Genomic DNA, 22,827 nt, shown 5'->3' with positions numbered 1-22,827 from the left:
TTCTCTGCGGGACCTCTGGGTTGCGTTTGTTATACATTTCTAAATCAATTTATAAAAAAGCGGCGCTACATGCTTCTTGTTAAACCTTGCTGTTGAGGGCTCCTGCCTTTCCCTCTTGCAGACCCGCAGCAGTAGTTCCTGCTCCAGCGGTGCAGCAACGACCGCAGCAGCAGCAGGGGGGGGCAAAAACAGCACGCGTAACAAGATAAGCGGCAGCAGCAGCATTGAGCGGCGAAGGCAGCGCAACAAGAGCAACAGTCGTGAGGGTGAAAGGCCGCAGCAGCTTCCCGATCCCTCCTGCCGTCCCGATCCCTCCTGCCGATTAATCTGCGTGTGACGATGAGCAGCAGCAATAGCAGCAGCAGCAACACAGCAGCCAGCAGCAGCGGTGGCTCAGGGGCTCCCAGCAGCGCCGGTGTTGTCAGTGGAGGCCCCAGCTACCTACCCCTAGCCCTAGTAGACAAATGTGTGGGCTCTCGTGTTTGGGTTATAATGAAAGGAGACAAAGAAATCGCAGGAACCCTCAGGGGTTTCGACGACTATGTCAACATGGTGAGCTGTACATCCTGCACAGACGCAGCAGACGCAGTGCCGCCTGCTTCTCCTTTTGGCCAATCCCCTTGGGCCATTACGGCCCCAGGGCCACGCACAGCTTTGAGGGCCCCACACTGAAGATCCCATGGGCCCCACAACAACTCCTAGGCGGATTCTGTGAACTCTCCAGACTCTGTAGGAAAGCCAATTCCCCCAACTGGCCGCTGTTGGCATCGTGGTGTTTCGCAGCTGCTAGCACTTGAAGCTGTGTCTGCAGTGCCTCTTTCTCGCAGTAAATGCGTCTCTTCATGCGTTTACTCTGCACTCTGTGTGGCTTTACTCTCCCTTTTTGCCCACCACTTTGCTGCCTGCAGTGAGCTGCGCAGCAGTTGAAGCAGCATCTCTAGACACTGTTGAGGTCCAATCTCCCCAGTTAAAAAGCCCTGCAGCTACCTAGGGAGCAAAGCACCAAGCCAAGCTAGCTGCCCAGAGACTCAGCTAGCTAGCTGGCTAGCTAGCTGTCTAGCTGGCCAGGGAGTCACCTAGCTAGCTGGCTAGATAGCTGGTTCAGTGGTGCCCTGCACAGGAGAGCGTGCACATGGTGTGTTTGTGTCAGGTGCTGGACGACGTGACTGAGTTTTCATTCACAGCTCAAGGGGTGAAGAAAACTCACCTAGAGACAATTCTTTTAAACGGAAATAACGTCAGCATCTTGGTACCCGGAGGTGACCCTGAGGAGGCCCAAAACGCTTCGGCTCCTGCGGAGGCAGCGCGCAGCTAGCCACGAAAAGACATCACGCAGCAGCTGCGGCAGGAGCAGCAGCAGCAGCAGCGCAGATACCACATTGTAGCCACCGCCTAGGCTATGCTCGGTGTTGAGTAGCCTTTAATTCATTTGGAGATATTTGCACAAGATATTTGCACAAGGGAATTGCCTTTGGGCTAACTGAATTTCGTCTTGGGGCCATTTTGGGGCCCTGAAGTCAATCTTTCTTTGCCATATTGCTCCTCTCCGTCGGAGTCTCTATTCTTTTGTTTGGCCCCTTCTGCGTCTATGTGCTTTTTGCCTGTGGTGCCTCTGCCCTTGAAATAACGAAGTTCCGTCTAGGGGCTGTACAGCTCCGTGGGCGCAGAATCCGCTGTCGAAGAATGGGGCTTGGGAAAGAAAGAATACCTTACAGAGACGGAACCAGAGGTGCATGCACAGATAAAAGCAGAGAATAAACAGGTAGAGATAAGCGGAGGAAATTTAGTAGGAGCTAGTGGCGGGTGTCGGAAGCAGATAGAAACACATAGAAACAGTGACAGAGGTGCGCCAAGATATCAGGGACGCGACAAAGTGCCAAAAGCAAAAAATAAAAGAAGCTTGGAGAGGGTGACAGGCTCACTGGAAGAGACAAGGATAGGTCGCGTGCCTTCGAAAGACTTACAGTGTCAAATAACGTCCCTCCCTGTGTCTAGAAGTGCTTGTATTCCCTTCACGTTATGCTTTCTAACACTGCTTTGTGCTGCTACTGCATCACGTGGTCCTTTTTCGCCAGCAGCGAACAAGTCGGCGACTACGGAGTTTCAAACCTAGAGACTTTTCTTCCGGCTAGCTTTGCACAGGACTCGTTAGACGCTGCGGCCATGCCGGCCAACAATATTGACCAACATAAGACACTAGCTGTACTGGCCAGCCATACAGGCAGCTGGATAGCCAGCTACTCAGAAGGGGCTCCCGGGGCAGTTAGGCTTGACAGGGCTATGGACATGTGCAGCTTTACCAAAGAGAGCCGTTGTGCACCCTGTATCTGCAGCTGCGGCTGCATGGGCCTTCCTCGGAATGTCGCTTTAAAACAATATAAACATCAGGATGCCGGGCAGATGCACGCGCAACCCTAGTGCCTGTTTCCTATGCATGGACTCTTTGGCTGCTTGGCTTTCAGGCTTGCCGCCGCTTCTGCTGCAGTGACAACGGCCTGTGTGGCAGCTGTGTCTTGCCCCTCCGTGCAGAGCCAGAAACAGTAGCAGTAACTCAAAGGCGCCAAAATTAAAAGAGCCATGTGCATTTTCTGCTGCTCTAACAGCAGCAACCGGGCACTCTGTTTTCTGTTTCCTGTCAAATAAAACAAGAAAAAAATCGCCATAAATAGTTGGCAGCTTCATTTCCATCCATGTGTACGCACTCTCCAGATGTGCGCTGAAGCGTGGTATGCAGCGGCTATTGGGAGTCAGCCTCTTCCAGTTCTGCTTTACATGTGCCGGTGGTGCCGTGGCTCTCTCTGCTGTTGCCGCTCGCAGCAGCAGCTGTGTTAGCCACACTTGCTGCTGGCTGCTGCAGGGGTAGCAGCTTGATTGGCTACTTAGAGGCCCTGGCGCGTTTTGCAAGTGCGTCTTGCACGACTCTTGTGGTGATAACATCTTCGCAGGCAGTGTCGCTCTCAACGCGATAGCAGGTCTCGCTGAACTCAACTTGCTCGTCTTTGAAGCATGTGCCCATTTGAGGATTTTCTTGGGGTGTGCATTCCGTCACCCTAAAGTTGACTTCGCAGGGCTCCAGCTCTGTCTCAGCCACTACGGCCTCGCAGGGCTCTAACTCGTAGTATGGCACTGTCGTGCATTTCTAAGATGGCAGCACAAAAACCATACGGTATATAAAGTTCACAATACAAATAGATAGATATACAAACGAATGAATAAGCGCATTCGTGAACACAAGAGCAAGGGACCAATAAATGAATACATGGTTAAGCAAATAGGGAAAGGTATTGCCATATTGGGTAGTAGAAGTATGCTGGCCAGAAGAAAGGTGGGAAATGCTTTTAGACACATGGGGATAGAAGGATAGATGGGCGAATAGACAGAAAGGTACTTCTATGTGGGACTGGAGATTGGCATACATACATAGCTCTCATGTAACTGGATAAATAATGACAAACCAGAACAAGCCTCACACCAGCAGCGTCAAGCGACCACCGGAGAAGGAACAGACAGAAGCACTGACGGAAGAGAATTTGATTACAGTTCCATACAAAGCACCGACAACGACACAAAAAAGCTACAAGAGTATCTTTATCTTAAGCGGCAGCTGCAACTGACCTCCTCGAATACGATCTGCAGGCAGGGATATTCAATTTCCTGTTCTTTGATTTCAGTGCAGATTTCCGTGGAGGGCACATCAATGTCTTGGCAGACTTGCTTCTTGTACTTGCGAGTACATGGCACTTCTTGCGTCTCTTTGAGATTGGCGTCGCAGGTGGCGTCTACAAGAGAGCTGACCTCCACACAGACTTCCTTGGCGTACGTGCTAGTGCAGGGGAAGGAGTCGACCTTGGTCTCGAACTTGACCCCCTTTTTGGTTACCGTTTTGTTCACCTGCTGACACACGGTCTCCTCCACCCAGTCTTCGCACTCGGCCTGAACAGTGCGCGTCGACGGACTTTCGCAAGTCTTTTCCCGCACTTTCTCCACCATTGAGCATTGCTCCTGTGGTTCTGTTTGCATGCAGGGCTGTTGTTTTGTCACGGTCACTTCCCGCGTACAAGTGGACGGGACTGTCACCTGAAGACGGGCAGGAGGGAAACACAGTAACAGCAAAATTTAAGGCCAACAGCACAGAAAGCCACACATTTCGCATATACAGATTGATGAAGCGGGAAACAGCGCAGATGAATACAGAGATAAGCGTGCAACAGCAAGCGCTGTAGGTTTCACGAGAAAACAGAGCGGGCGTAATATATAGAGGACAAGGAAAAGAAGTAGAAGACAATGGCGAAAAAAGCAAAGGAAGGACGGGACGGTCCTCACCGTGGTTTCGTAGTCACAGAGTCTTCTTCTGCCGGATGATGCAGCTGCTGCTGCAGCTGGTGCCGGGCCCTCCTGCCCCTCAACCTCAGCTCTGAGGAAGCGTCTGGCGCCTTGACTGAAGCCACAAGCCTTCTTTATAATGCGGACTTCTGTCTTCTCGCATGGGTACTCCTCGGTGATCGTGACGGGGGCGTCGCACATGCGGGTCACCGGGACATCTACGGTGATGCAAACCTTGTCATAATAAGTCTCTGGGCAAGAGTAGAGGTCAACTGAACGGACGGTCTTGGGGCACATATTTTTCTTGCGCACAACCTCGCACTGCTGTTCGGGCTCCACGTCGTAGTATTCGTACACCACGGGCACCTTGGTCTCACGGGTGCAAGCGTCGTCTATGGCCACCAGGTTGGGAGAACACTCCGTCGTGGGCTCTACGCGACTGCAGGCATAGCTGAGCTGAATTTCTTTGGTCTCATGGCACGTCCAGGGGATCGACTCCTCCACAATGGTGCAGGATTTCTGCACGTGGTTGCGCTGGCACTCTGACTCCTTAGCCTTGTTCACCATGCCCACACAGGTCGTCTGTTGCGACTTGGGGACGCTGTAGCACAGTTGCTTGTTGCGCAACTTGGGGCACTGATAAGGCACCTTACGCTCCACGTCGCGGGGTCTCTTGGACTCCATAGGACGAGTAACCAATGTACAAACTTCAGGGTAGAACTCAAGGCTGCAAGGATAAGCTGTCTGCTTCAGCTCCTTGCGGGCGCACTCATAGGGGCGTGCGACAGGCACCTGAGCGCAGGTCTGACTGTCCAACACCTCCACCAGACCGGAGTCTTCCTCAGGAACAGCCTCCCTGGCAGCAGCTACTCCAGCTTTCTTTGAAATGATGGTATCAATGAACTCCTGAGGTGACTTGCTGTTGCTGCTGGCGCGCTTGTCTAGATACTGCAGCAGCAGTTCCGCGTTGGAGGGTGATGTTGAGCTGGCCCCGGTAACTGCACCTTCTGGAGCAGCAGGAGGACTGGAAGCTCCCGCAGAACCGGCAGCCTGAGGAGCGCGGCCTCGGCCATTGGCTGGACGGGCGGCGTCCCTGCCTGCGGCTGGAGTGCTCAGGATGGTATTCAAACGTTCTCGGATGCTATTACTTCGCTCAGGCCTGCTGGGTGCAGACTGAGAAACTGAGAGTAAAGCTAGAGTCCCCAAAAAAAGCGACAAGCAGACGCGGAAGTGAGTCTTGGGTGCTCTCATTGTGCGATGATAGACTTGCGATGTGTCAAGGGGGAGGCAACCGACTGAGTGAAGCTCTTCGACTTAAACACACACAATCAATCGATTTTTAAACCTCCCGGTTAAAAAATTGATGCAAAAGATGACAAAAACACACAATTTTTTAAAATAGGCTGAGGTTTTCACCGTGAACAGACAGCCGCCGCGCTGCCGACCGCCAGTCATTGCACTTTGCAGCCGCTGTTCTCTGGTGGTCCTCTCAGTCTTCTCTCACCTCTGCAGTTTCATTGTTTTCCTTAATGGACCAATTGAAACTTTACTTATTTATAAGCTCGGCTTGAAACATATTCGTAATGAAGCGTCACGTTTTATGGCTCGCTCATGCTCACTACTGCTGACCATTGCTCAGATTCTGGTCTGTCAGCGAAAGTCACGGAAGGTACGACGGCTAGTTAGGCTTGAAACTCGGGCAGATCCTTTCGCTTGAACTGTTTTAGATTTTTTACTTCTGACTGTTCAATCCAAACTGCAAAGGCTGGCTAGAACCGGGGCTATTGAGCAGACAAGCCATTTCCGGTTCAGTCTGTCCACCTGCATCCGCTCGTCGGTGTGTTTAGAAGCTCTCTAAGGTATTTATGCGTTAGCTCTATACTGGTTCACCGTTTTTAGCAAAAATTTGAAAAACAGCTTTTGAGCGAAGAACCTGTTATGTTCTTTGTACATCTGGGAGAGCCGGGCTTTCTGTCGTCAGGTGACCCTGCACCGAACCACTGGACGAAGACAGTTAGAACGAGGGAAGCCTGCTGTCTACATACTCCGTGAAAAGGGACAGGCGTGCTTATGCTATTGAGAAAGGGCGAAGTCTAAGCATTATTGCCCTCTGGAGAGAACGTGTGGCTTCTTAGTTTGAACCACTGGGGAAGTGCATTGACATGCATTGTTGTTCAGGGGAGGAATTCAGGTTCATGATACTCTACTCATTTCGCTTCCTGATCCTAAAGTTTCATAAGATAGCTCGTAGTGCAGGGCTGTGTGGAATCCTGGCCCAGACAGTCGGCATCAGTTCACGCAGCAAGAGTGATTCAGCTCTGTGACTCACAGAAAAAGACCTCATGAAATAAGTCTGCAGTGTATGTAACGTTTGCATGGACGGACCTCAATAAATTTCATTCGTTTTAAGCTACAAAGGACCAGCCATTATTGCTTTATTGTGTAGGTGTGTTGGAACTCCAGCCATGTTCGCGGTTCCACCGAGAAGCTTTGAGTGGAGAAAACCAGAAAGATAGTCACGGCAAACGAGGAAGGCAGGAATAGCGGCAAAATGAGAAACACTCGGGTCCGCCTGCACGGCTGCCCCAGTTGTTTACAATTGGGACCAAACTCGTCTTGAATGTTGCTTCTATATACTTTTAAGCCTGAGTGGATTTTTGCTTTCCCATTGTGCACTACTGGCGGAATTATTCCACCTCAGGAATGTTGGAGAGGCCGTAGCCAAAGTGGTGCAGGCACTGTGAATATTTTATGGTCACAAATGACAATGTACAGGGATTTTTCAGAATTGTCGGTAACCAGCTTCCGCTGGTTACCGACAGTTTCTCAACTTCAAAAGATTGGGCTAAAGCCTGCCTTCAAATTCTAGCTTGCTTCTAAGAACTATGCTTGTGCAGCATTTTACTCAGTCGGCACTCTTTTTGAGCCGTTGTGAGCTCTCCACGGACTTAAATTGTGCTGAACTAGTTTAGAGCTGCGTGCCTACCTACGCACTGCAGCCCAGGCTCGTCACGTCCGTAGGGGAGAGAGAAGGCAGCATAGCGTTACAGACACAGCAGATATGCTTCTCGTTGTTTTCTCGGTAGATTATTTTCGTGTTGCATAGAACTCCAGACACGACTTAGCGGCGAGCAAGCCTGAGCGGAACTGCAAAGTAATCCTCAGGGGCTCGTCCAAAGCAGTAGCTGAAGAACTGACGGCACGAAGTGCAAACATAGGATAGTAGGAACATGAAATACGCCTGAGTTGTTCATTTACGACCAATGACCTGCTAAATACGTGCTGTGCAGAGGTCACCTCCAGCTTGCTAGCAGGGAGGTGCACACAAGGACACCAAGGAGAAACAGCGGGTGAAACTATCGAGTAAAACTTACTGATGCAAATAGCACTCATACACATGCATTGTCCAAGTGACCCCACAGCTAGAAAGCGTTCTTTGAATTGCCACGGCGTCGCCGTATTTGCGCAAATGGTGCCCAGTACTCCTGGTGTTTAACATGGGAGCTGTCCTGACCCTGTTACATTTTCACTGCCAGCATGCATCCTTCACATCGAGGGAGAAGATCGGAACAACGCAATAATTTGTATTCAGACACGTTTAAATGGACAGCGAGCGGCCAGATGGCCTCCTGCAGTTGTCGAGTTGGTGCTGCTGTTGCTGCTGTTACTCTCTCTGCGAAGGGTCTTGCACTTGCAAAACCGTAGTGCAGCTTGGGAAGACTGGGCTTCAAGATTTTGAAGGGGACTTCAAATGTTGCCCCAACAGAATGGCAAGACACCAGTATGATGCGTCGATCCGTGTGGACCACTAGCAGCCCCTTGGTGGTGCTGCGGCTGACGCTACTATCGCAGACATGAGGTGCCAATCTAGCAAAAGTATGTTCTTATCGTTTGTCGAAATGCTTTGAATTTTTTTTAATGGGGGGAGTCGCTCAGCTTCCGGAGCCGTAGTAGAGGATTATTGCGCCTCTGCAGCAGCAGCAGCAGTTCCAGCAGCATCCATCTCCTGCTTGTGCAAGTAAAAGGTACAATTTCTTGGCGTGTCTGCGTTATCGTTGTCCCCCCAGATTTCGAGGTTTGAGCTTTCTCACTCTAGATATTGGAGCTCCAACCGCCTAGTAGCACCAGCGGGGGATTGATTGCCGAAAGCAAGAACAAGGATAGCAGCAGTTTCAACAGGAGCTGCAGCATCTGCAGGAATTACAATATAGGCGATGCAGCAGTGCCTCTGCGTCGGCTTCCTGCTGCAGTAGGTGTCATCCTTTTGTCTAGAAGACGTGCTAGACTCCATTGCCGCTTTTGCCGCAGTTGCGGGTAGGCTGTGGCGGCTTCACCGCTTACTTGGCTGAGATGCAAGGACTCAAGCAGCAGTTGGTGCAGCAAGTCCTGCAGCAAATGCTGCAACAGCAGATGTGGCGGCAGCAGCTGCTGTGGCAGAAGCAGCAAACGCTCAAAGCCACGCTGCAGGAAACGCTGCGGCAAGTTGTGGCATTGGTGATGTGGGGCTTCAGCAGCAATAGCAGCAATAGCGCTTTCACTCGCTGCAGCAAGCAGGTGGCAGAGGGAACTTTTTGCACAGTCATTCTTGTAAATTTTGGCAATGAGAACTTGTTTGTTGAGTGGCGAGCAGCCCTGCCACCCGAGCAGCAAGAGCAGCAACAGCAACAGAAACAGCAGCCCGCTTTTCCTGGCAATGTTGTTACCGGATTTGTGGCTGCGAGCTATGCAGCTTTTTTGCTGGCTCTGTCAAGTCTTACAGTGTCACAGCTGCATTTCGTAATGAAGCGGGTAGTGCTGCAGCAGCAGCATCAGCGGCAGCAGGCAGATCCGCGCTCCTTCATTAGCATGAAAGGCGAGACGACGTCAGATGCATCGGCGAAAGCAGTTTCAAGATTAACAGCAAATGCAGCTGCAGCAAGACCAGCGATAGCAGCAAAATGTACTGCCCGGGTCAGCAGCGTCGGCGTTGCAGTTAGGCAACCGCAGCAAGTACAGCAACAACAGAAAAACGAACAGCAGCAGCATCAAGAGCCTCATGCGCCTCTGGTAGATGCACATGTGCATGGTTGTGTCGCCTTGAGTCGTCATTTCGCATGCGCTTCGCAGCAACCTCTACACGAGCAGCATAAACAGAAGCAGCAGCAGCGACAGGGACGTACAGGCGGACAGCAGCCGGAGAGGTGTGCTGTGTCAGTTGTATCTGGCTCGGGATTGAAGTCAGCTCCTCGTATTTTTGCTGCAGCTGCTCTTCTGCTGCCTCTCTTCTGCCTTCCTGCCACAACACCCGCAGAGGCAGCAGCAGTAAGCACTCTGGCAGAGCTGCCATCTGCAAGACTCGTCTTGGCGAAGACAGCAGCAGGCGCTGCAGCAGCAGAAGGGGAAAGGTTCTGCCAAGCGTATGGTGGGCTCGCTGCTGAGTCGCTAATCTTCGCAGCAGCAACAAGAAGTACAAGGCCATCATCAGCAGCAGTAGTACTTAATGCCGCCGCTGACTCTGGTGCTCGTGCTTTCACAGTTGCGAAGGGAGGGCAGAACAACTCTAGGGAACATAGCCTGCTGCAAGCTCAGCAAAAACCACAGCAAGATAGTGAAGAAGAACAGTCCGCGGCTTCCGCTGATTCCGCTGCTACTGCTGGTGGGGAAGCTGCGTGCGAGCCTTGGCTTTCCAGCGGCGAGACCCCTGTGTGTCTGCTGCAGTTTCCTCTCAGCGCAGACAATGCGGCAGCAGTGGCTCTCATAGCTGTTCTCTGTGTTTTCGGCATTATTCACTTGATGCGAATATCTGCTGGTTTTATCAAAGGCTGTCAGTGCCGACTGTGCAAAGGAGACTACACTCTTGTTAGAAAGGTATAGTGCTGATGCTTCTGCTGTCATTGCAACGGCTGCTGTTGTTGCGGCTGTTGCTGGTACTGTTGTTTAACGTAGCATACTGAGCCGAAGCTGCTGCCCAGCGTCTTTTCGGCGTTGATGTTCTTTTGGGGTGCAGCTGCTTCTGTGGCCCCGCCCTGTTCATGATGCAGCGTCAAAAGCCTTCGCAAATGTTTGCCTTATATTAGGTGCAGACACTTATGTCTCTATGATTTGTGTATAATTATTGTTCGCTCGCGCGGCATATTGCGGCCGCCTTTCTACTGCTGTTGCTGGAAGGCTGAAGCGGCTTTGCATTCGCTTCTTGTGGACCCGATGCACCTTCTGCATCTATTGCTGTCCGTGTCTTCGCAGCTAGGTCGTGGAGGCTACGGGACTGTGTGGCTAGCCCGCCTGCGTCGCCGCGCTGCTGCAGAAAGCTCTGCGACCCCTTTTGTTGTGTTGAAAAAAATTGCTGTGGCTGACATAACAGCTGCCGACAGTTACCAGCAGGAAGCTCGAAGATTGGCACATCTGATGCATAAGTTTGTTGTGCGCAAGCTGCTGTGATTGTGCCGTTTCACGGCGCTGTGTTGGTGCTGGCGCTACTGATGCTATTTTTACTGCAGCAGGCGCTGGTGGTCCCGCTGAGGGGCAGAGGGATCTGCCGCTGCTTCTTCTTTGCCATTGTTGCTGACAACATGGCAGATGACACTGTTGCCCCCCTATTGTTGCGTATTTTTTTTGTAGGGTCGTTCTTGCTTTTGAGGCTGTTGCTGCTGCTACAGGTGGGCTACGTTGGAGAGTTTATACACCAGGAGCCTTCGTTCGGCCGTGTGGAACGTCAGACGTATTTCATGCTGTTGATGGAGTTTTGCCCCCTCGGCGATTTGAAGAGACTCATAGAACGCCGGTACAGAGCCCTTACGGAGCGCAGAGTGAGAGATACACCCCACGAGCTCAACTTCCTGCAGCAGCATCAACTGCAGACGCAGCAGTAGCACCACCTAAGTTAGTTGCACTTGCAGGAGTAGCAGGAAGTGCACCGGCGATGTCAACGGTAATGGCAGTAATTGCATTGGCAATAAAAACTACAGCTGCTGCAACAGAAACAGTAACGGCCGCGGCGCTTGCACCAGCTGCAGTCGCAGCAGCTGCAGCAGTCACGGTCAAAGCAGCAAGATCGGCGCCCCTTACCAGTGGCATTTCATGGCTTTGCGTTGCCGCAGATCCGCCGTTGGCTTTTCCAATTAGTGCAGGCCGTCCATTACCTACACGAAAGGAATATACTGCACAGGTGCACTAAGTGAAACACGCGTCAGCAAAGCCACGTGAAGCATCGCCGGAACCAGTCTAGCAGACAGGAAGAGAGTTTGACTGCCTGAGAGTTGAAGAGGGTTATCCTTGGACACACAACACCATCTGCTTGTCGCATTTTTCGTTGCTGCTGCTAGTTGCTTGCTCTGCTCCTTTGAGAAGCGCACTAGCCTGTTGCGTTTCTGCCTGTGGTGCTGCTGCTGCAGAGACATAAAAAGCCAAAATGTGTTTTTGTCCGAAGACTCTCATATTCGTCTGGGGGATTTCGGCCTCTGTCGCTTTGCTTCGCCCCCCAAAGTAAGCATGCAGCAGCATTCGGTCGTGAAGTTGATTGACTCTAGCACGCTGACGCAGCAGGAGGAGTGGCAGCAGCTGCGGTTGCAGCAGTTGCAGATGCAACGGAGCGCTGATACGTCACCTGAGAGAATAGATGAGCAGCAGGGCCCGTCGCCGCTGGCTGCTGCTGACGCTGCTGACGCTACTTCACAGAAGCAGAGCACAGGAGGCGGCTTTGCTGAAACAGGACAGAACTCGCAGCTCCAGCAGCTGCAACTTCATCATCGCAAGGTGGTGGAAGCAAAATCAGGGAGAGGAGGCACGCTGTGGCTCGCATCTACACGGACTCTGAGCAAAGTGTGCAATGTGCTTTTTTATCCCGTTTCGCTTCTGCTGCAGCTTATCCGAAGCAGCAGCATAGGCCTCAACCTCAGCAGCAGGAGGCGCAGCGAACGCGGCAGGGGTGAATGGTGCAGCAGAGAGTCCACTTGCAGCGACGGCAAGGGTAGCGTGTACACATGCACCAGAAATGCGGCAACAGGGGGAGGTGCAGATACACCTGGCAATAGTTCCTTGCTATCGGTAGCTGGCACAGACTGCTACATGGCCCCTGAGGTCATTCTAGGAGCCAAATACGGAAAGCCAGTAGGCGTGGAACAACTTCGTGCTGCTGTGTTAGTCTTGGCATGCGTCTGTTCGTATTCTTGGCTAATTTTCTACGAACTTACCTTTCGCTCTGTGCTCGCCGTCAGCTCTGCTTCAGTGCCCGTTTGTGTTTTCCTTTTTTCTAGGCTTGTGCGTATATTTATCGTATTTCTGTGTTTATCATTGTTTGGGTTTGTGTGTGCGGCGGCCTTGCCTTCTGTTTGCTTGTGTATTCAGGCCGACATCTGGAGTTTAGGCTGTGTCATGCTGGAGTTGTGCGGGGGTGTTTTCATGTGGGAGCTCACAAGTCCGCCATCTCATTTGCTACTACAGGATGATAGCCCCCAGCAGCAAGAGCAACTCGATTTGCTGCTAGATTCTCTGCTGCCGAAGAGGGTCATCGGGTGCGGCACCAAAAGTATCATCAAAATGCTCCTACAAAAGGGTACAGCTGATGAGCCTACCGTTGCTTTACTAGATAGATCTGTTATTCGTGCGTTTTGTGCTTTTGAGGCTGCTGTAACGAATGCTGGTGCACGTGGAAGTGAGGATGGCGTGGCGACCACTGATGTCGGTAACTAACGCTGCTATCGTTTACTGCTGCCGCTGTAGCTGTTGAGGAGGGTGGCCAATGTTGGCGTATCTTGCTTAAATTGTTGCTTTTTGTATCTGTACGAGTTCACCTGTTGGATGTCAGCAAAGTGTCGGCATCGTCACACTTTGGTTCTGCTGCTGGTGCTGTTGCTACTGTTGCAGATGCGGCTCAAAGGCCCACTGCTGCACAGTTGATGAAGGATAAATATTTTAGAAGGGATTATCGGTGCTGCAGCGAGCCGTTCGCGACGTCTCCGTCTCTCACGCTGCAGCAGCCTGAGCAGCCTGGGCAGTACCCCGATGCGAACCTTTCTGCACCGGGTAAGCCTGGGGCCCATCAAGTTTTTCGTTCCTCCTGCCGCTGTCGTGGCAGCTGTCTTTATAGTTTCTGCTTTTGTTGCAGCTTTCGTTACTTGCCTTTTTGTGCTGTGTGAGTAACTTGGACAGCGGCAGCTGGGGAGAAGCAAGTAGAGCTCGACCTGTCTACCGTGGAGGCTTCCAGCTGGGCCTCTGTTTATTTGCGCAAGACAGGAGTGGCACTTTGTGGCGACAGAGAATTGACAAAAAGTTGTCACTCGTCCCCTTCATCAGCTCTTCCCTCTGTCCATTTGCCAGCAGAATCCACAGAAGACAGTCTGTCTGCTGCAGACTACACTTCTCCTTTTGCGGCTTCTGCGGCCGTGGCGCCTGCTCATATCACGGCTGCGATGGCTGCAGCTGCGGAGGCGGAAGCAATTCATGGGGTGCAAGACAAACAAAAGAGTGAGCAACGAGTGCGGCAAAGGAGAAAGCACCACAGAACAACGGCGGCGGCAGCGGCGGTGGCAGCAGCAGCTGCAGCAGCAGTTGAAGAAACGGCAACGAGGCGTGCTGCAGCTGCAGCTGCCAAGGCAGCCGCAGCGACTGTTGCATCCATACCAACCAGGTTCAAGCTGTTGAAAAATCGGCGAGCAACAGCAGATTCAGCCGCGGAAAAGGCGGTGAAAGCCACAGCTAGAGCAGCGGCAAGGGCTGCTCCAGGCCTCTTGAACAGTGCAGACTCTCGCCCAAAGTGATTGCACATTTTCGTCGTGCGTTGTTTTGTACCCCAGTGCTCATCCGTATCGCTGCGAATTCATAAATTCGTATGTAGTATGCAACTATGTCCACAATATTGGCATCATAATGCTATGGGTGACTGTAAATTTATGCAAAGCCGCTTTACGGAAACCAAGTATACACGCATAAACACGAGCAAATCCACGCATGCTTGTCACTGGAATTTCGCAGCCATACGTTTATGTAATTTTGCATGGGCAAGGTTTTTTGGAATACTTGCACTTGAATATGCACGTACGAACAGGTGTTCGAACTTCTTGTGTATCTTTCTGTGCCTCGGAGAGATACTTCACGGGAGCATCTGCATCTACAGCTGCGCCCACGCGTGTATGTGTTAATATATATATATATATATACATATATACATTTGTACATATTAACGTACATACTTTGAGCATTTTGATGTTTGGCATATATAACGTCTGTATTTGTTTTGTACGTACTAATACACGTACATGCCTGAGTACCGTAAATTGGTCTCTACACAGTGTGCGCATGCAATGTATGTACGTATCTTTTTGCATATGCATTTGCAGACAGATGTTTATACACAAACATAAATATAAACTTTTGTACATACATATACAGACACGCACATGCAAATATCGGTATCGGATTCCGTGCTTTTTGTCTGACTTTTGGCTACTGACGCGCTTCGCGAAGTGTCAATTCCAGTCTCGCATAACCGACCCAATAGAAACAAACTGTATGTTTAGATGTTTAGAATAGAATCAAAACAATGAATGTACACACATGAAGTCTGTGCATGGAGCAGTATCTTTTGTTCCTGCGCATAAACTAGCTGCGCCACCCTAGCACACGTCTGTAGTGGTGCTCCTGTGTAGCTGTGCTGCGTTGGCCAGATGCGACAAGCAAATTAGTAGCTACATTTTCAGCTATGCAGTTTCCTAGCTTGGTGGAAACAAGCGACTAAGGTGGACAATATGCCTCGCCGAGAAATGGCGAGCTACCCAGGTATCTACATAGAGAACTGCCTGAGCGCAGCTGCAGGCGTTGCTTGGAAGACATCAAATGACTAGAATCGCGTAGTGATTACCCGAGAAAACGGCCAAGTGAAATTACTTCAATACAACGGTTGCCACTGTTGAAGATGCGTATGCAGCCGGCAGACTGCCTGGTACTGCCACTGGCTGCTGCTGCGGCAAAATACTGAGGCAAGACGGTGCCGCAGCAAGGTGCTGCGTTGCCTATGAAGTGCAGCGGTTGCACGCTGCTATCTGCAGTGTTCCCTTTACCTGCGTTTATACCTTTTCTTGGACTTGAAGCTGCCACTGCCTACCGGGGTGCCCCGTCTCTTTTTCTGCGCCGGCCCGACTGATTTGTCCACTCCACTAACTTTGCTGTTGTTGCCGCTGCTTCTTTCAATTTCTTCTCTCCTCCGCTTCTTCTTCTGTGGCTTCCGACTCCGTGGGCGTCTGGAGCCGCCTAAGTAGTCCTCGTCCACTTCTGTGTCAATGCGCAACCGCTGAGGCCTAGCGTTCCTGTAGCAGTGATAGCAGCAATACCCGCAGAAGCGATAACAGAGCAAGCAGGCAGTTCAGGGCCACCAAATTTGGATTATGTCAGCGTTGCCACAGTTACACGCAAGAATCCGACAACGAGTCAGTAGTGCTTCGATGCTTCAGCTGCTGCTCGTCTCCTGAGCTCACTTCTTAACGGATCGCGCTGCTGCCTTCGCCATGCGGAATTCCTGCATCCTCTGAGTCGCAAAAATGACAAGATACTCACGGGCCACTGCCGCTTTAGCTTTGGCTGCTGCTCTCCTTGGCGAAACAGCAAGAGAAGTCCCTGCTTCAACCTTCGTTTCCGCTTTGTTGTGTGTAACTTCTGCAGCTGTCAATGGTTTCTAGAGAAGTGCAGCACAACTTACTTCCTTTTGTCTTGGAGTCATAGTCTGGTGCTTCTTCTCCTTTTTCTGCAGTTGCTGCTGCTGCTGTTGCAGCCTAGCCTTCTGCTCCTTCGTCACTTTAATTTCCTTCACCTTCACAAGGGCCTTCGGCTCACTCGAGGACGTCTTTTCAGCGCCCTCTAGATCTTCCTCTTCTTCCTCACTACCAACAGACTCAGCCGTGGCCCACTCGGGAAGCTCTAAAATAGAAGCGCACACCATTAAAGTTTTGTCGCTGTTGCTGCTGCCTACAGCGATGTTTCTCTGCTTCTGAAGGCTTTTACTCTGGTTGCTTACCCTCTTCACTCTCTTCTTCTTCTTCGCCTCCTGAGCTGCTGTCGGCTGCATCACTGCTGTCTGATTCAGTTGTGTCCTGTTGCTGTTGCTGCCTGTGCTTCTGCTTCTGCTTCGTATCTTTTGTTGCCTCCTTTGAGTCGGTGCTACTGCTGTTGCTTATTAGGGCCCTTGCCTCCGCGTCTATTCGAGAAGCTTCTTGCAACTTCCGCTTGTCGCCTGCACTGACGAACCACTCGCGGTGAGGACGAGAGTAAATTTCATCTGCGACAAAAGATGCACCAGCAAGACAGCCTGCAAGCCAGGGCCACTGCAGCAGTAGCAGGTTTGAACTCCTACATTAGTCTGTCCTTTTGTTGCAGCGCTTCTCTAATTTCTGCTCTTCCTCTGTCCTTTCCCGTGTCTGCGTCTCTGCCGCATACCCGCATGCTGCTGTATATTGTTTGCCTTTGCAATAAAGATCTCTGCCAGCCTCATTTCCCTCTCCAGTGTCTCTTCCTGCCGTTTCTTCTGTAGGGCCCCTTCCAGGCCTCGCAGCTGTGGACAGGAACAGCCAAACAAATCACTGCCTGCTACTGCAGCTCCGCCCACGCCCACTGCTACTGGGTTGGAGTGATTTCCCGAAACGGTAGAAATAAGAGACAACATTGTAGCGAATAAGCGGAGGCGAATGCAACCTAGCTTTCAGTCGCCGACGCCCTTCTCACCTCCTTGTGAATTGCTTCGAGATTGGCACTGTCAATTCTCCGTCGTAGGACCTGCTGCTTCTGTTTTTGTTGCTGCTTGTTCCTGGCCCCCAAAGCAGCTAGCAGCCTCTTAATCGCGAGGCGTTCGCTGCTATTTTTGTTGTAAAGTGTTGCGGCCGTGCCGTGGCGGCCCATGCGGGCAGTGCGGCCGACGGAGTGAACGTACCTAAAGGATGAAAATGTGTCAAAAACAGAAAGAAAGAGGAATGCAGCTTGAGAATACACAGGTGGAAAGCAGGAGGTAATACATCAGACAGAAGAGACGGAGAGGGCATAACAACATAAGGCATATCAACAGGAGCAGCAAGAAGTAAATCAGGTAAACAGAAAAGGAGAACAACACAGCGCAACGAATCCGCCGACGCGCATGCGGACAAGAAAAGTTTCAGAGGGACAGAGATATCAACAGGCATCCACTGAAAGGTAAATGGAAAAAGATTGCTAGGACAAAGAATCGAGGAACAGGTCCACAGAGAGCGAATTGCGGAGACAGATAACAGAAAGCGGAAACCAAAGGTGGCGTGAGGACGATAAAACACCTTTCGACGTCCTTGGGAGGGCTAAAGTTAATAACGGCAGAAACTTCTGCCACATCCAAGCCCCTGCTAGCCAGTTCGCTTGCAAGTAGTATGTCAGCTGTTCCTTCCTCGAACCTGCAGCGCGAGCAGCACGGGTAGCAACACACACAGCAACCAAAGCAATCTCAACTACAGCGACGAGTGGACACTTACGAAGGAAACGGGAGAATGAACGGCGACTATGGGCACAGCAGCATCAAGGCAACTGATACTAGCATGGGGTACTGACAAGCACTGCAACCGACGCAGCTGCGAGACTCCCACAGGGGATGGAGCAACGAAGCAACAAAACAAAGCATAAGAGCATCGGACCAAGCACATGCACAAGACCCCGAAACGGTTGCTAATGGACACGAGAGCCAAAACTGTTACGTGCTGTTGCAGCGCCCTTGCCACTACGCTGAATAGAGTGGCTCAGCCGCAAGTTCAGGGCAAAGCCGGCTGGAAACCCTGGTTCCACTAGTCTTCAAAATATAATGGGTCTACCCTGCGTCGAAGATACAGCTATTTTGACAGCTGCAGCGGGGTTTTCTGCAGAATGAGATGTTTGGCCACATGCTGGTTCGTTTGGGCAGCACCATCGACCAGCGGTAAAAGCAGAAGCAACGTCCCTTTGCAGGCATCAACACCTAACAATACATTTAAATCTTTGTCTCTCACTTGGCCAATGAGTCTGCCCTCATTTGCTGCGTTAGGTCGCCATGAAGCTCCGCAGCCGAGAGACCTAGAAAAGAAAACAGCAGAAACGCCTCATGCGCCGCCTTTTTCGTCTGAAAAGAAGTAAAGAAACACAGCACAACGGTTCGCACCTACACCTGCTGCTGCCCGTCTTGCTGCTTAAGCTGCTGCGAATAATTATTGCAGCTAGCTTGCTGAGGCCCTGGATGGTGGCAAACCAGTTGGCGCTCACCCCAAAAAAGACAATAACTCTGTGCTTGAAGGCAGTCCTGACAAGATGGACAAGGGCGGGCAAGCGCTGCTCTTCTCCTTGAAGCTCTACAAATTGTTGCTGCAGATTTTCAGGCAGCTGTTGCTGGGGCTTTTTGCTGCTGTTAATGCCGCTGCTGCTGCTGCTGCCGCGGGGCTCGCAAGTGATATGCAGGGGAGACTGGAGCGCCAAGAGTGCGAGAGAAGATATAGACGCAGAGAGAGTGGCAGAAAACAGCATCGTCTGCCGCCCACGATGGCAGTGCCGTAGCACTTGCAGGATCTGTACAGGCCCCGCATCACCCAGAGCAGACACAGGCGCTCAGCTTGAGCTCTTTAGCTAGCTACCAGCTAGCCAACCATACGCTGGCCAGTTGCATATCCAGCTGGCTGACTATCTGGCAACAGCAAGTAGGGGGCACGTCTTGCGGACTTGGTCCCTGAAACCCAACTCTAGCAACCGGTCAGCCTCGTCAAGCACAACAACCTCCAGCAGTTCCAAATGAATGCTCTGCGCAGCAGCAACAGCAGCAAGAAAAGCAGCAGCACAACCAGGAATTAAGGCGAAACGCTTAGGAGGAAAGAAGGTAGTGTCTGTCTTGGCCGCAACTAGTTGCAAAAAAACATTGCAGGCACACTGAGGTGTGCTGCGCAGGCCACCAGCGGGAGCAGCAGCAGCAGCAGCAGCCGTAACTGTTCTTGGTACATCTGCTGCCGCTGCTGTATATATTTACGTACAATGGAGTTCAGAAGCAAGTCTATGATTCGCCCAGGCGTGGCCACCACAATATCTGGCTGCATCCGCAACGCCGTTTCCTGCTGAGACAGAGTCACACCTCCCACCGCCTGAAAGAAAAAACACAAGACCAGACGCGTTGAAGAACAAATATGAGGCAGTCAAACCATAAAGGCAGGGAATAATCAATCAGCCAAAGCAAAAAAGCAGACACATTGTCACAGCTGAGCAGGTAAACAGGCGAACAAAGCAGCGAACCGAAAGATACGCAAAACACAGGCACCCAGATGCAGAAGCAGGAGTGGTGGAAAGCATCCGCTGCAGCAGCAGTAGCAGCAACTGCAGGGAAGCGCACAAGAGTCGAGGTGATCGGCGCAAACTTGCATAAGTCCTGCAGCAGCTGGTAACACTGCATCGCCAGCTCGCGGGTGGGCAGGAGCACCAAGCCTTTTGAGCCCCGCAGGCCTCCAACGGGACCCGTGGGTGTCATCTGAGTGTGATAAGACGCACACGCGCAAGACTGCGACGCTACCATGGCCGAAGCTGCTGCTGCCGCTGCTGTTACTGCTGCAGCTGCTGTTGCCGCTGATGCAGCTGCTACTGTCTACACTGCAGTGTGCGGCTTCATTTTTCCTAGACGCTGCTTAGCTAGCGGTCTCTAGCTAACTGCCAGTCCGGGTGTTCCGAGTCTAGGAAGCTAGTCGGCAAGCAAGCTGGCCAGGTAGAGCCTGGTGGCTAGCTAGCTAGCTAGCTAGCTGGCTGGCTAGCTAGCTGCGCCTGGACCTGCCTTTCGAGCTCTGACTCCTGGGCTCTGCAGAAGGCGCTCCAGAAGGGGCAGCAAGAAAGCCGCAGTCTTTCCTGAGCCTGCAGAGCAGCGGCAAAGGCCCATTTCAAATTCCCACATACAAATCGCCCAGCCCATCCTCCCAAGCCCAAGTCCTAAACCCTGTTCCCTATGTTTCACTCCCCCCACTCTCTTCTTGAACACAAGGCCACCAGCCCCTGCCGCCAGTGGAGGCTGCAGGGCTCTACAGCCTACAGCATATAATGTAATTCTTCAAAGATCCTGTACAACAAAAGCTCAAAAGGCTCAGACCCCAAGTGCCAGCTGCAGGCCTCACCCGTCTGGGCATTCACGAGGAGGTCCCGGCCCCGCAGCGCAGCAGGAATGGCAGCTGACTGCACGAAAGAGGGGTGGGCGTAGCCGAGGGCATCCAGAGCCTAAGACGCAGCCCCGCACGCATTTGTTGACTTAGTGGTTCAATTCATATTTTGTTGAAACTCTAAACCCTAAGCTAAGTCCCAGCTCCATACCCAAGTCTCTACATGTCGCCGCAGCAGCACCGACAACATATTTGCTGCTGCAGGCAACGCGGCATGTAGAGGCGACTTCAGCAGCAGCAGCAGCAGAGCAGCAGCAGCAGCAGCGAACGCAGCAACAGCGACAGCAGGGCGTGCCTTAAGCAGTGGTCGGCTCAGGTACAGATCCGCCCAGTTTGTCTCGACGTCCAACAGCACATTGCTGCTACTTTGAGGGGCTCTGCTGCTGCTCCCCTTCTGCTGCTTCTTCTGCTGCTTCCTAAGGGAATCATCTTCTGAAGAATCTGCAGACACAGGGCCCTCAGGGTCTCCCGGACCCTCTGGGGCATCTTCTTCTGTAGATTCCCCGTCTTCGTCTAAGCAGCCATCCGACAGCTCCAGCTCGCCTTCACCCGCAGCTGCATTCTGCTGCTGCTTCTTCTGCAGCAAAATATCGTCTTCGCTGTCACTTTCCGAGGCAGAGAAGACCCGTTTGCCCATTTCGCTGCTCTGTGGGGCCCTCCGAGCCTGTGGGGCCCCAACCGTGCTGCGTTTCCGTGATCCCATTTCGCAGTCTACGTTTCAGCGGAGCCTCTTTGCTCCTTTACTGTGCGGGGTTGAAGCCGCAGGCTAAAAGAGCTACAGCAAGCGCAGCACTTGCTGCTGCAGCGGCCGATGGCTGCCGAGGGTACAGTTTAAGGGCAAGAAGGGGCCTGTGGGGCCCCCCCCAAGATCTCTACAAAACTGAAAGATGATTCAAATTTAAAAGTTCAGAGGTTCCCATTTGTAGTCTTCTGCACTTTCCCCTGAAGAAGACCCCAAGCCTTTGACTGTCCCGAAGCGGCGACCAGTCACGCTTCGGGCGACTGAAGGCCGCTGCCGGCCTCCCAGCCCGCCCTCAGTGTCCTCCCGACTCCACTTTGCATTGTTCAGCTTCATGCGAGCTAAATGTAACTTTTAAGGCGCTAATCAAGTGCTAAAGCCAGCGAACTAACTCTGCACTTGAGGGCCCCCAGCGCCGCTGCGCACAGGCCCCCTGAAGGGCTGCCTGGCGCTCAAGTACGCTGGGATCCTCTCCAAGCAAATACAACTGCAGTTTGCCCTAGGCTGCTGTGTTTGTGTGCCGCCGCCGAGCCTCTAGCTGCAGCTTCTGCTAGGGCCCCCGGGCGCCGTCGCCCTGCCTCCCCTGCGGGTGTCTGAGATGTGTGTATGAGTGTGTCTGCTAATTGCAGGAGCCTCGTGAGGCTCCTTTGAGTTTTGCTGTCGCTGTTTTGTGTCAGCGTGTTTTGCCATTTGCCTCCGCTGCTCTCCCATGTCTCCTAAGGCACTCTAGCTGCAGCGCTGGAATTCGTTCTTAGTTGCTGCTGCTGCTCCACTTAAACGCCAGCAGCAAGACAGGCACCCCCTCCGCTTTCTCTCTGGCCTTTCGCTTCCTTGCGCTGCTGCTGCAGAGTTTTGTGCCCTCCGCTGCTGCAGCAGCGGGCTGCAGCAGCAGCACCGAGTACGAAACTCCGCCGCAGAAGGGGTCTGCTGCTGCAGCCGCTGCAGCTGGGGTGCCGACCGCTCCAGCCGCTGCTGCCTCCCCTGCTGCAGATGCAGCCGGCCTACTCTTCATACATGGTGGGCGCGTGCTGCAGCAGGAGCTCGGAAGTGCCGGGCTGGAGGCGGCACTGGGCAATTCGGCTCAAGTAAGAGGCGGGCCCCAAGCAAGAAGCAGCAGCATAAATAGTGCCATAGGGGGCCCCCACAGCCCCTGCTGGGGTTGTTGCTGCTGTGGAGGCGTCCACAGAGCTCTGCAGCTTCGGCAGCCCATAAACAGCCACCTCGTGCTGCTGCTGCCGGTCTGCTGCTAGCATGTACTCCGCCGGCACCCCAAATGGGAGGGGCCCCCAATAGGGGCCCCACTCCTCGCCAAAGGGAATTGCTGAGTAGCTAACGGGGCCCTCCCCAACCTCCACAGCATGCTGCTGCTGGTGCTGCTCCTGCGGCTGCTGCTGCGCAGACGTCTTGTAGCTCCTTGTCTCTACTGCTTCCGCAGAAACAGTGTTGGCCCGTGTGGAGCATGCGTAAGTGCCAGCTGCTGCATCTTGCTGCTGCTGCTGCTGCTGTTCGTAGCCAGAGAAGCCATGCTGCTGTCCTGCCGAGGTGTAGGGCCTGCGGCCGTTCCTCTTGTGGGGCCCCCCCGGGCCAGCTACACCCATCGTTGCGTCATTTTCTTCGACAGCAGCAGCTGCAGCA

At 52.5% G+C, this 22,827-nt stretch overlaps 5 protein-coding genes across 5 annotated transcripts; 2 read left to right on the top strand and 3 right to left on the bottom strand.

Annotated features, from left to right (window-relative positions):
• Nucleotides 1-339: 339 nt before the first annotated feature.
• ETH_00031965 (snRNP protein Lsm5, putative) lies at nt 340-1,315 on the top strand (the record flags this gene model as incomplete). The annotated part of the gene is made up of 2 exons (XM_013378055.1): nt 340-552; nt 1,151-1,315. The coding sequence occupies 2 exons, from the start codon at nt 340-342 to the stop codon at nt 1,313-1,315; spliced, it is 378 nt and encodes a 125-aa protein (XP_013233509.1).
• Nucleotides 1,316-2,875: 1,560 nt separating this feature from the next.
• Nucleotides 2,876-5,574, bottom strand: ETH_00031960 (uncharacterized protein; the record flags this gene model as incomplete). Its single annotated transcript, XM_013378054.1, has 3 exons — nt 2,876-3,139; nt 3,616-4,077; nt 4,324-5,574. 3 exons carry the CDS (start codon nt 5,572-5,574, stop codon nt 2,876-2,878), a joined length of 1,977 nt encoding a protein of 658 aa, XP_013233508.1.
• A 3,099-nt stretch (nt 5,575-8,673) lies between these two features.
• Nucleotides 8,674-14,057, top strand: ETH_00031955 (protein kinase (incomplete catalytic triad), putative; the record flags this gene model as incomplete). The annotated part of the gene is made up of 8 exons (XM_013378053.1): nt 8,674-10,170; nt 10,546-10,722; nt 10,800-11,108; nt 11,400-11,467; nt 11,694-12,408; nt 12,646-12,952; nt 13,165-13,323; nt 13,450-14,057. The coding sequence occupies 8 exons, from the start codon at nt 8,674-8,676 to the stop codon at nt 14,055-14,057; spliced, it is 3,840 nt and encodes a 1,279-aa protein (XP_013233507.1).
• Nucleotides 14,058-15,352: 1,295 nt separating this feature from the next.
• On the bottom strand, nt 15,353-21,156 carry ETH_00031950 (DEAD/DEAH box RNA helicase, putative; the record flags this gene model as incomplete). The annotated part of the gene is made up of 15 exons (XM_013378052.1): nt 15,353-15,602; nt 15,771-15,820; nt 15,992-16,209; nt 16,307-16,567; nt 16,726-16,840; nt 17,011-17,215; nt 17,589-17,702; nt 18,288-18,397; nt 18,538-18,837; nt 18,988-19,065; nt 19,293-19,400; nt 19,646-19,780; nt 20,078-20,154; nt 20,412-20,511; nt 20,749-21,156. 15 exons carry the CDS (start codon nt 21,154-21,156, stop codon nt 15,353-15,355), a joined length of 2,529 nt encoding a protein of 842 aa, XP_013233506.1.
• A 1,037-nt stretch (nt 21,157-22,193) lies between these two features.
• Nucleotides 22,194-22,790, bottom strand: ETH_00031945 (uncharacterized protein; the record flags this gene model as incomplete). The annotated part of the gene is made up of 1 exon (XM_013378051.1): nt 22,194-22,790. One exon carries the CDS (start codon nt 22,788-22,790, stop codon nt 22,194-22,196), a length of 597 nt encoding a protein of 198 aa, XP_013233505.1.
• Nucleotides 22,791-22,827: the final 37 nt, after the last annotated feature.

This window comes from Eimeria tenella, genomic scaffold (genome assembly GCF_000499545.2).
Source record: "Eimeria tenella Houghton genomic scaffold, Eth_scaff72, whole genome shotgun sequence".
Lineage (NCBI taxonomy): Eukaryota > Apicomplexa > Conoidasida > Eucoccidiorida > Eimeriidae > Eimeria > Eimeria tenella.
This window is presented reverse-complemented; position numbering and strand designations above follow the sequence as displayed.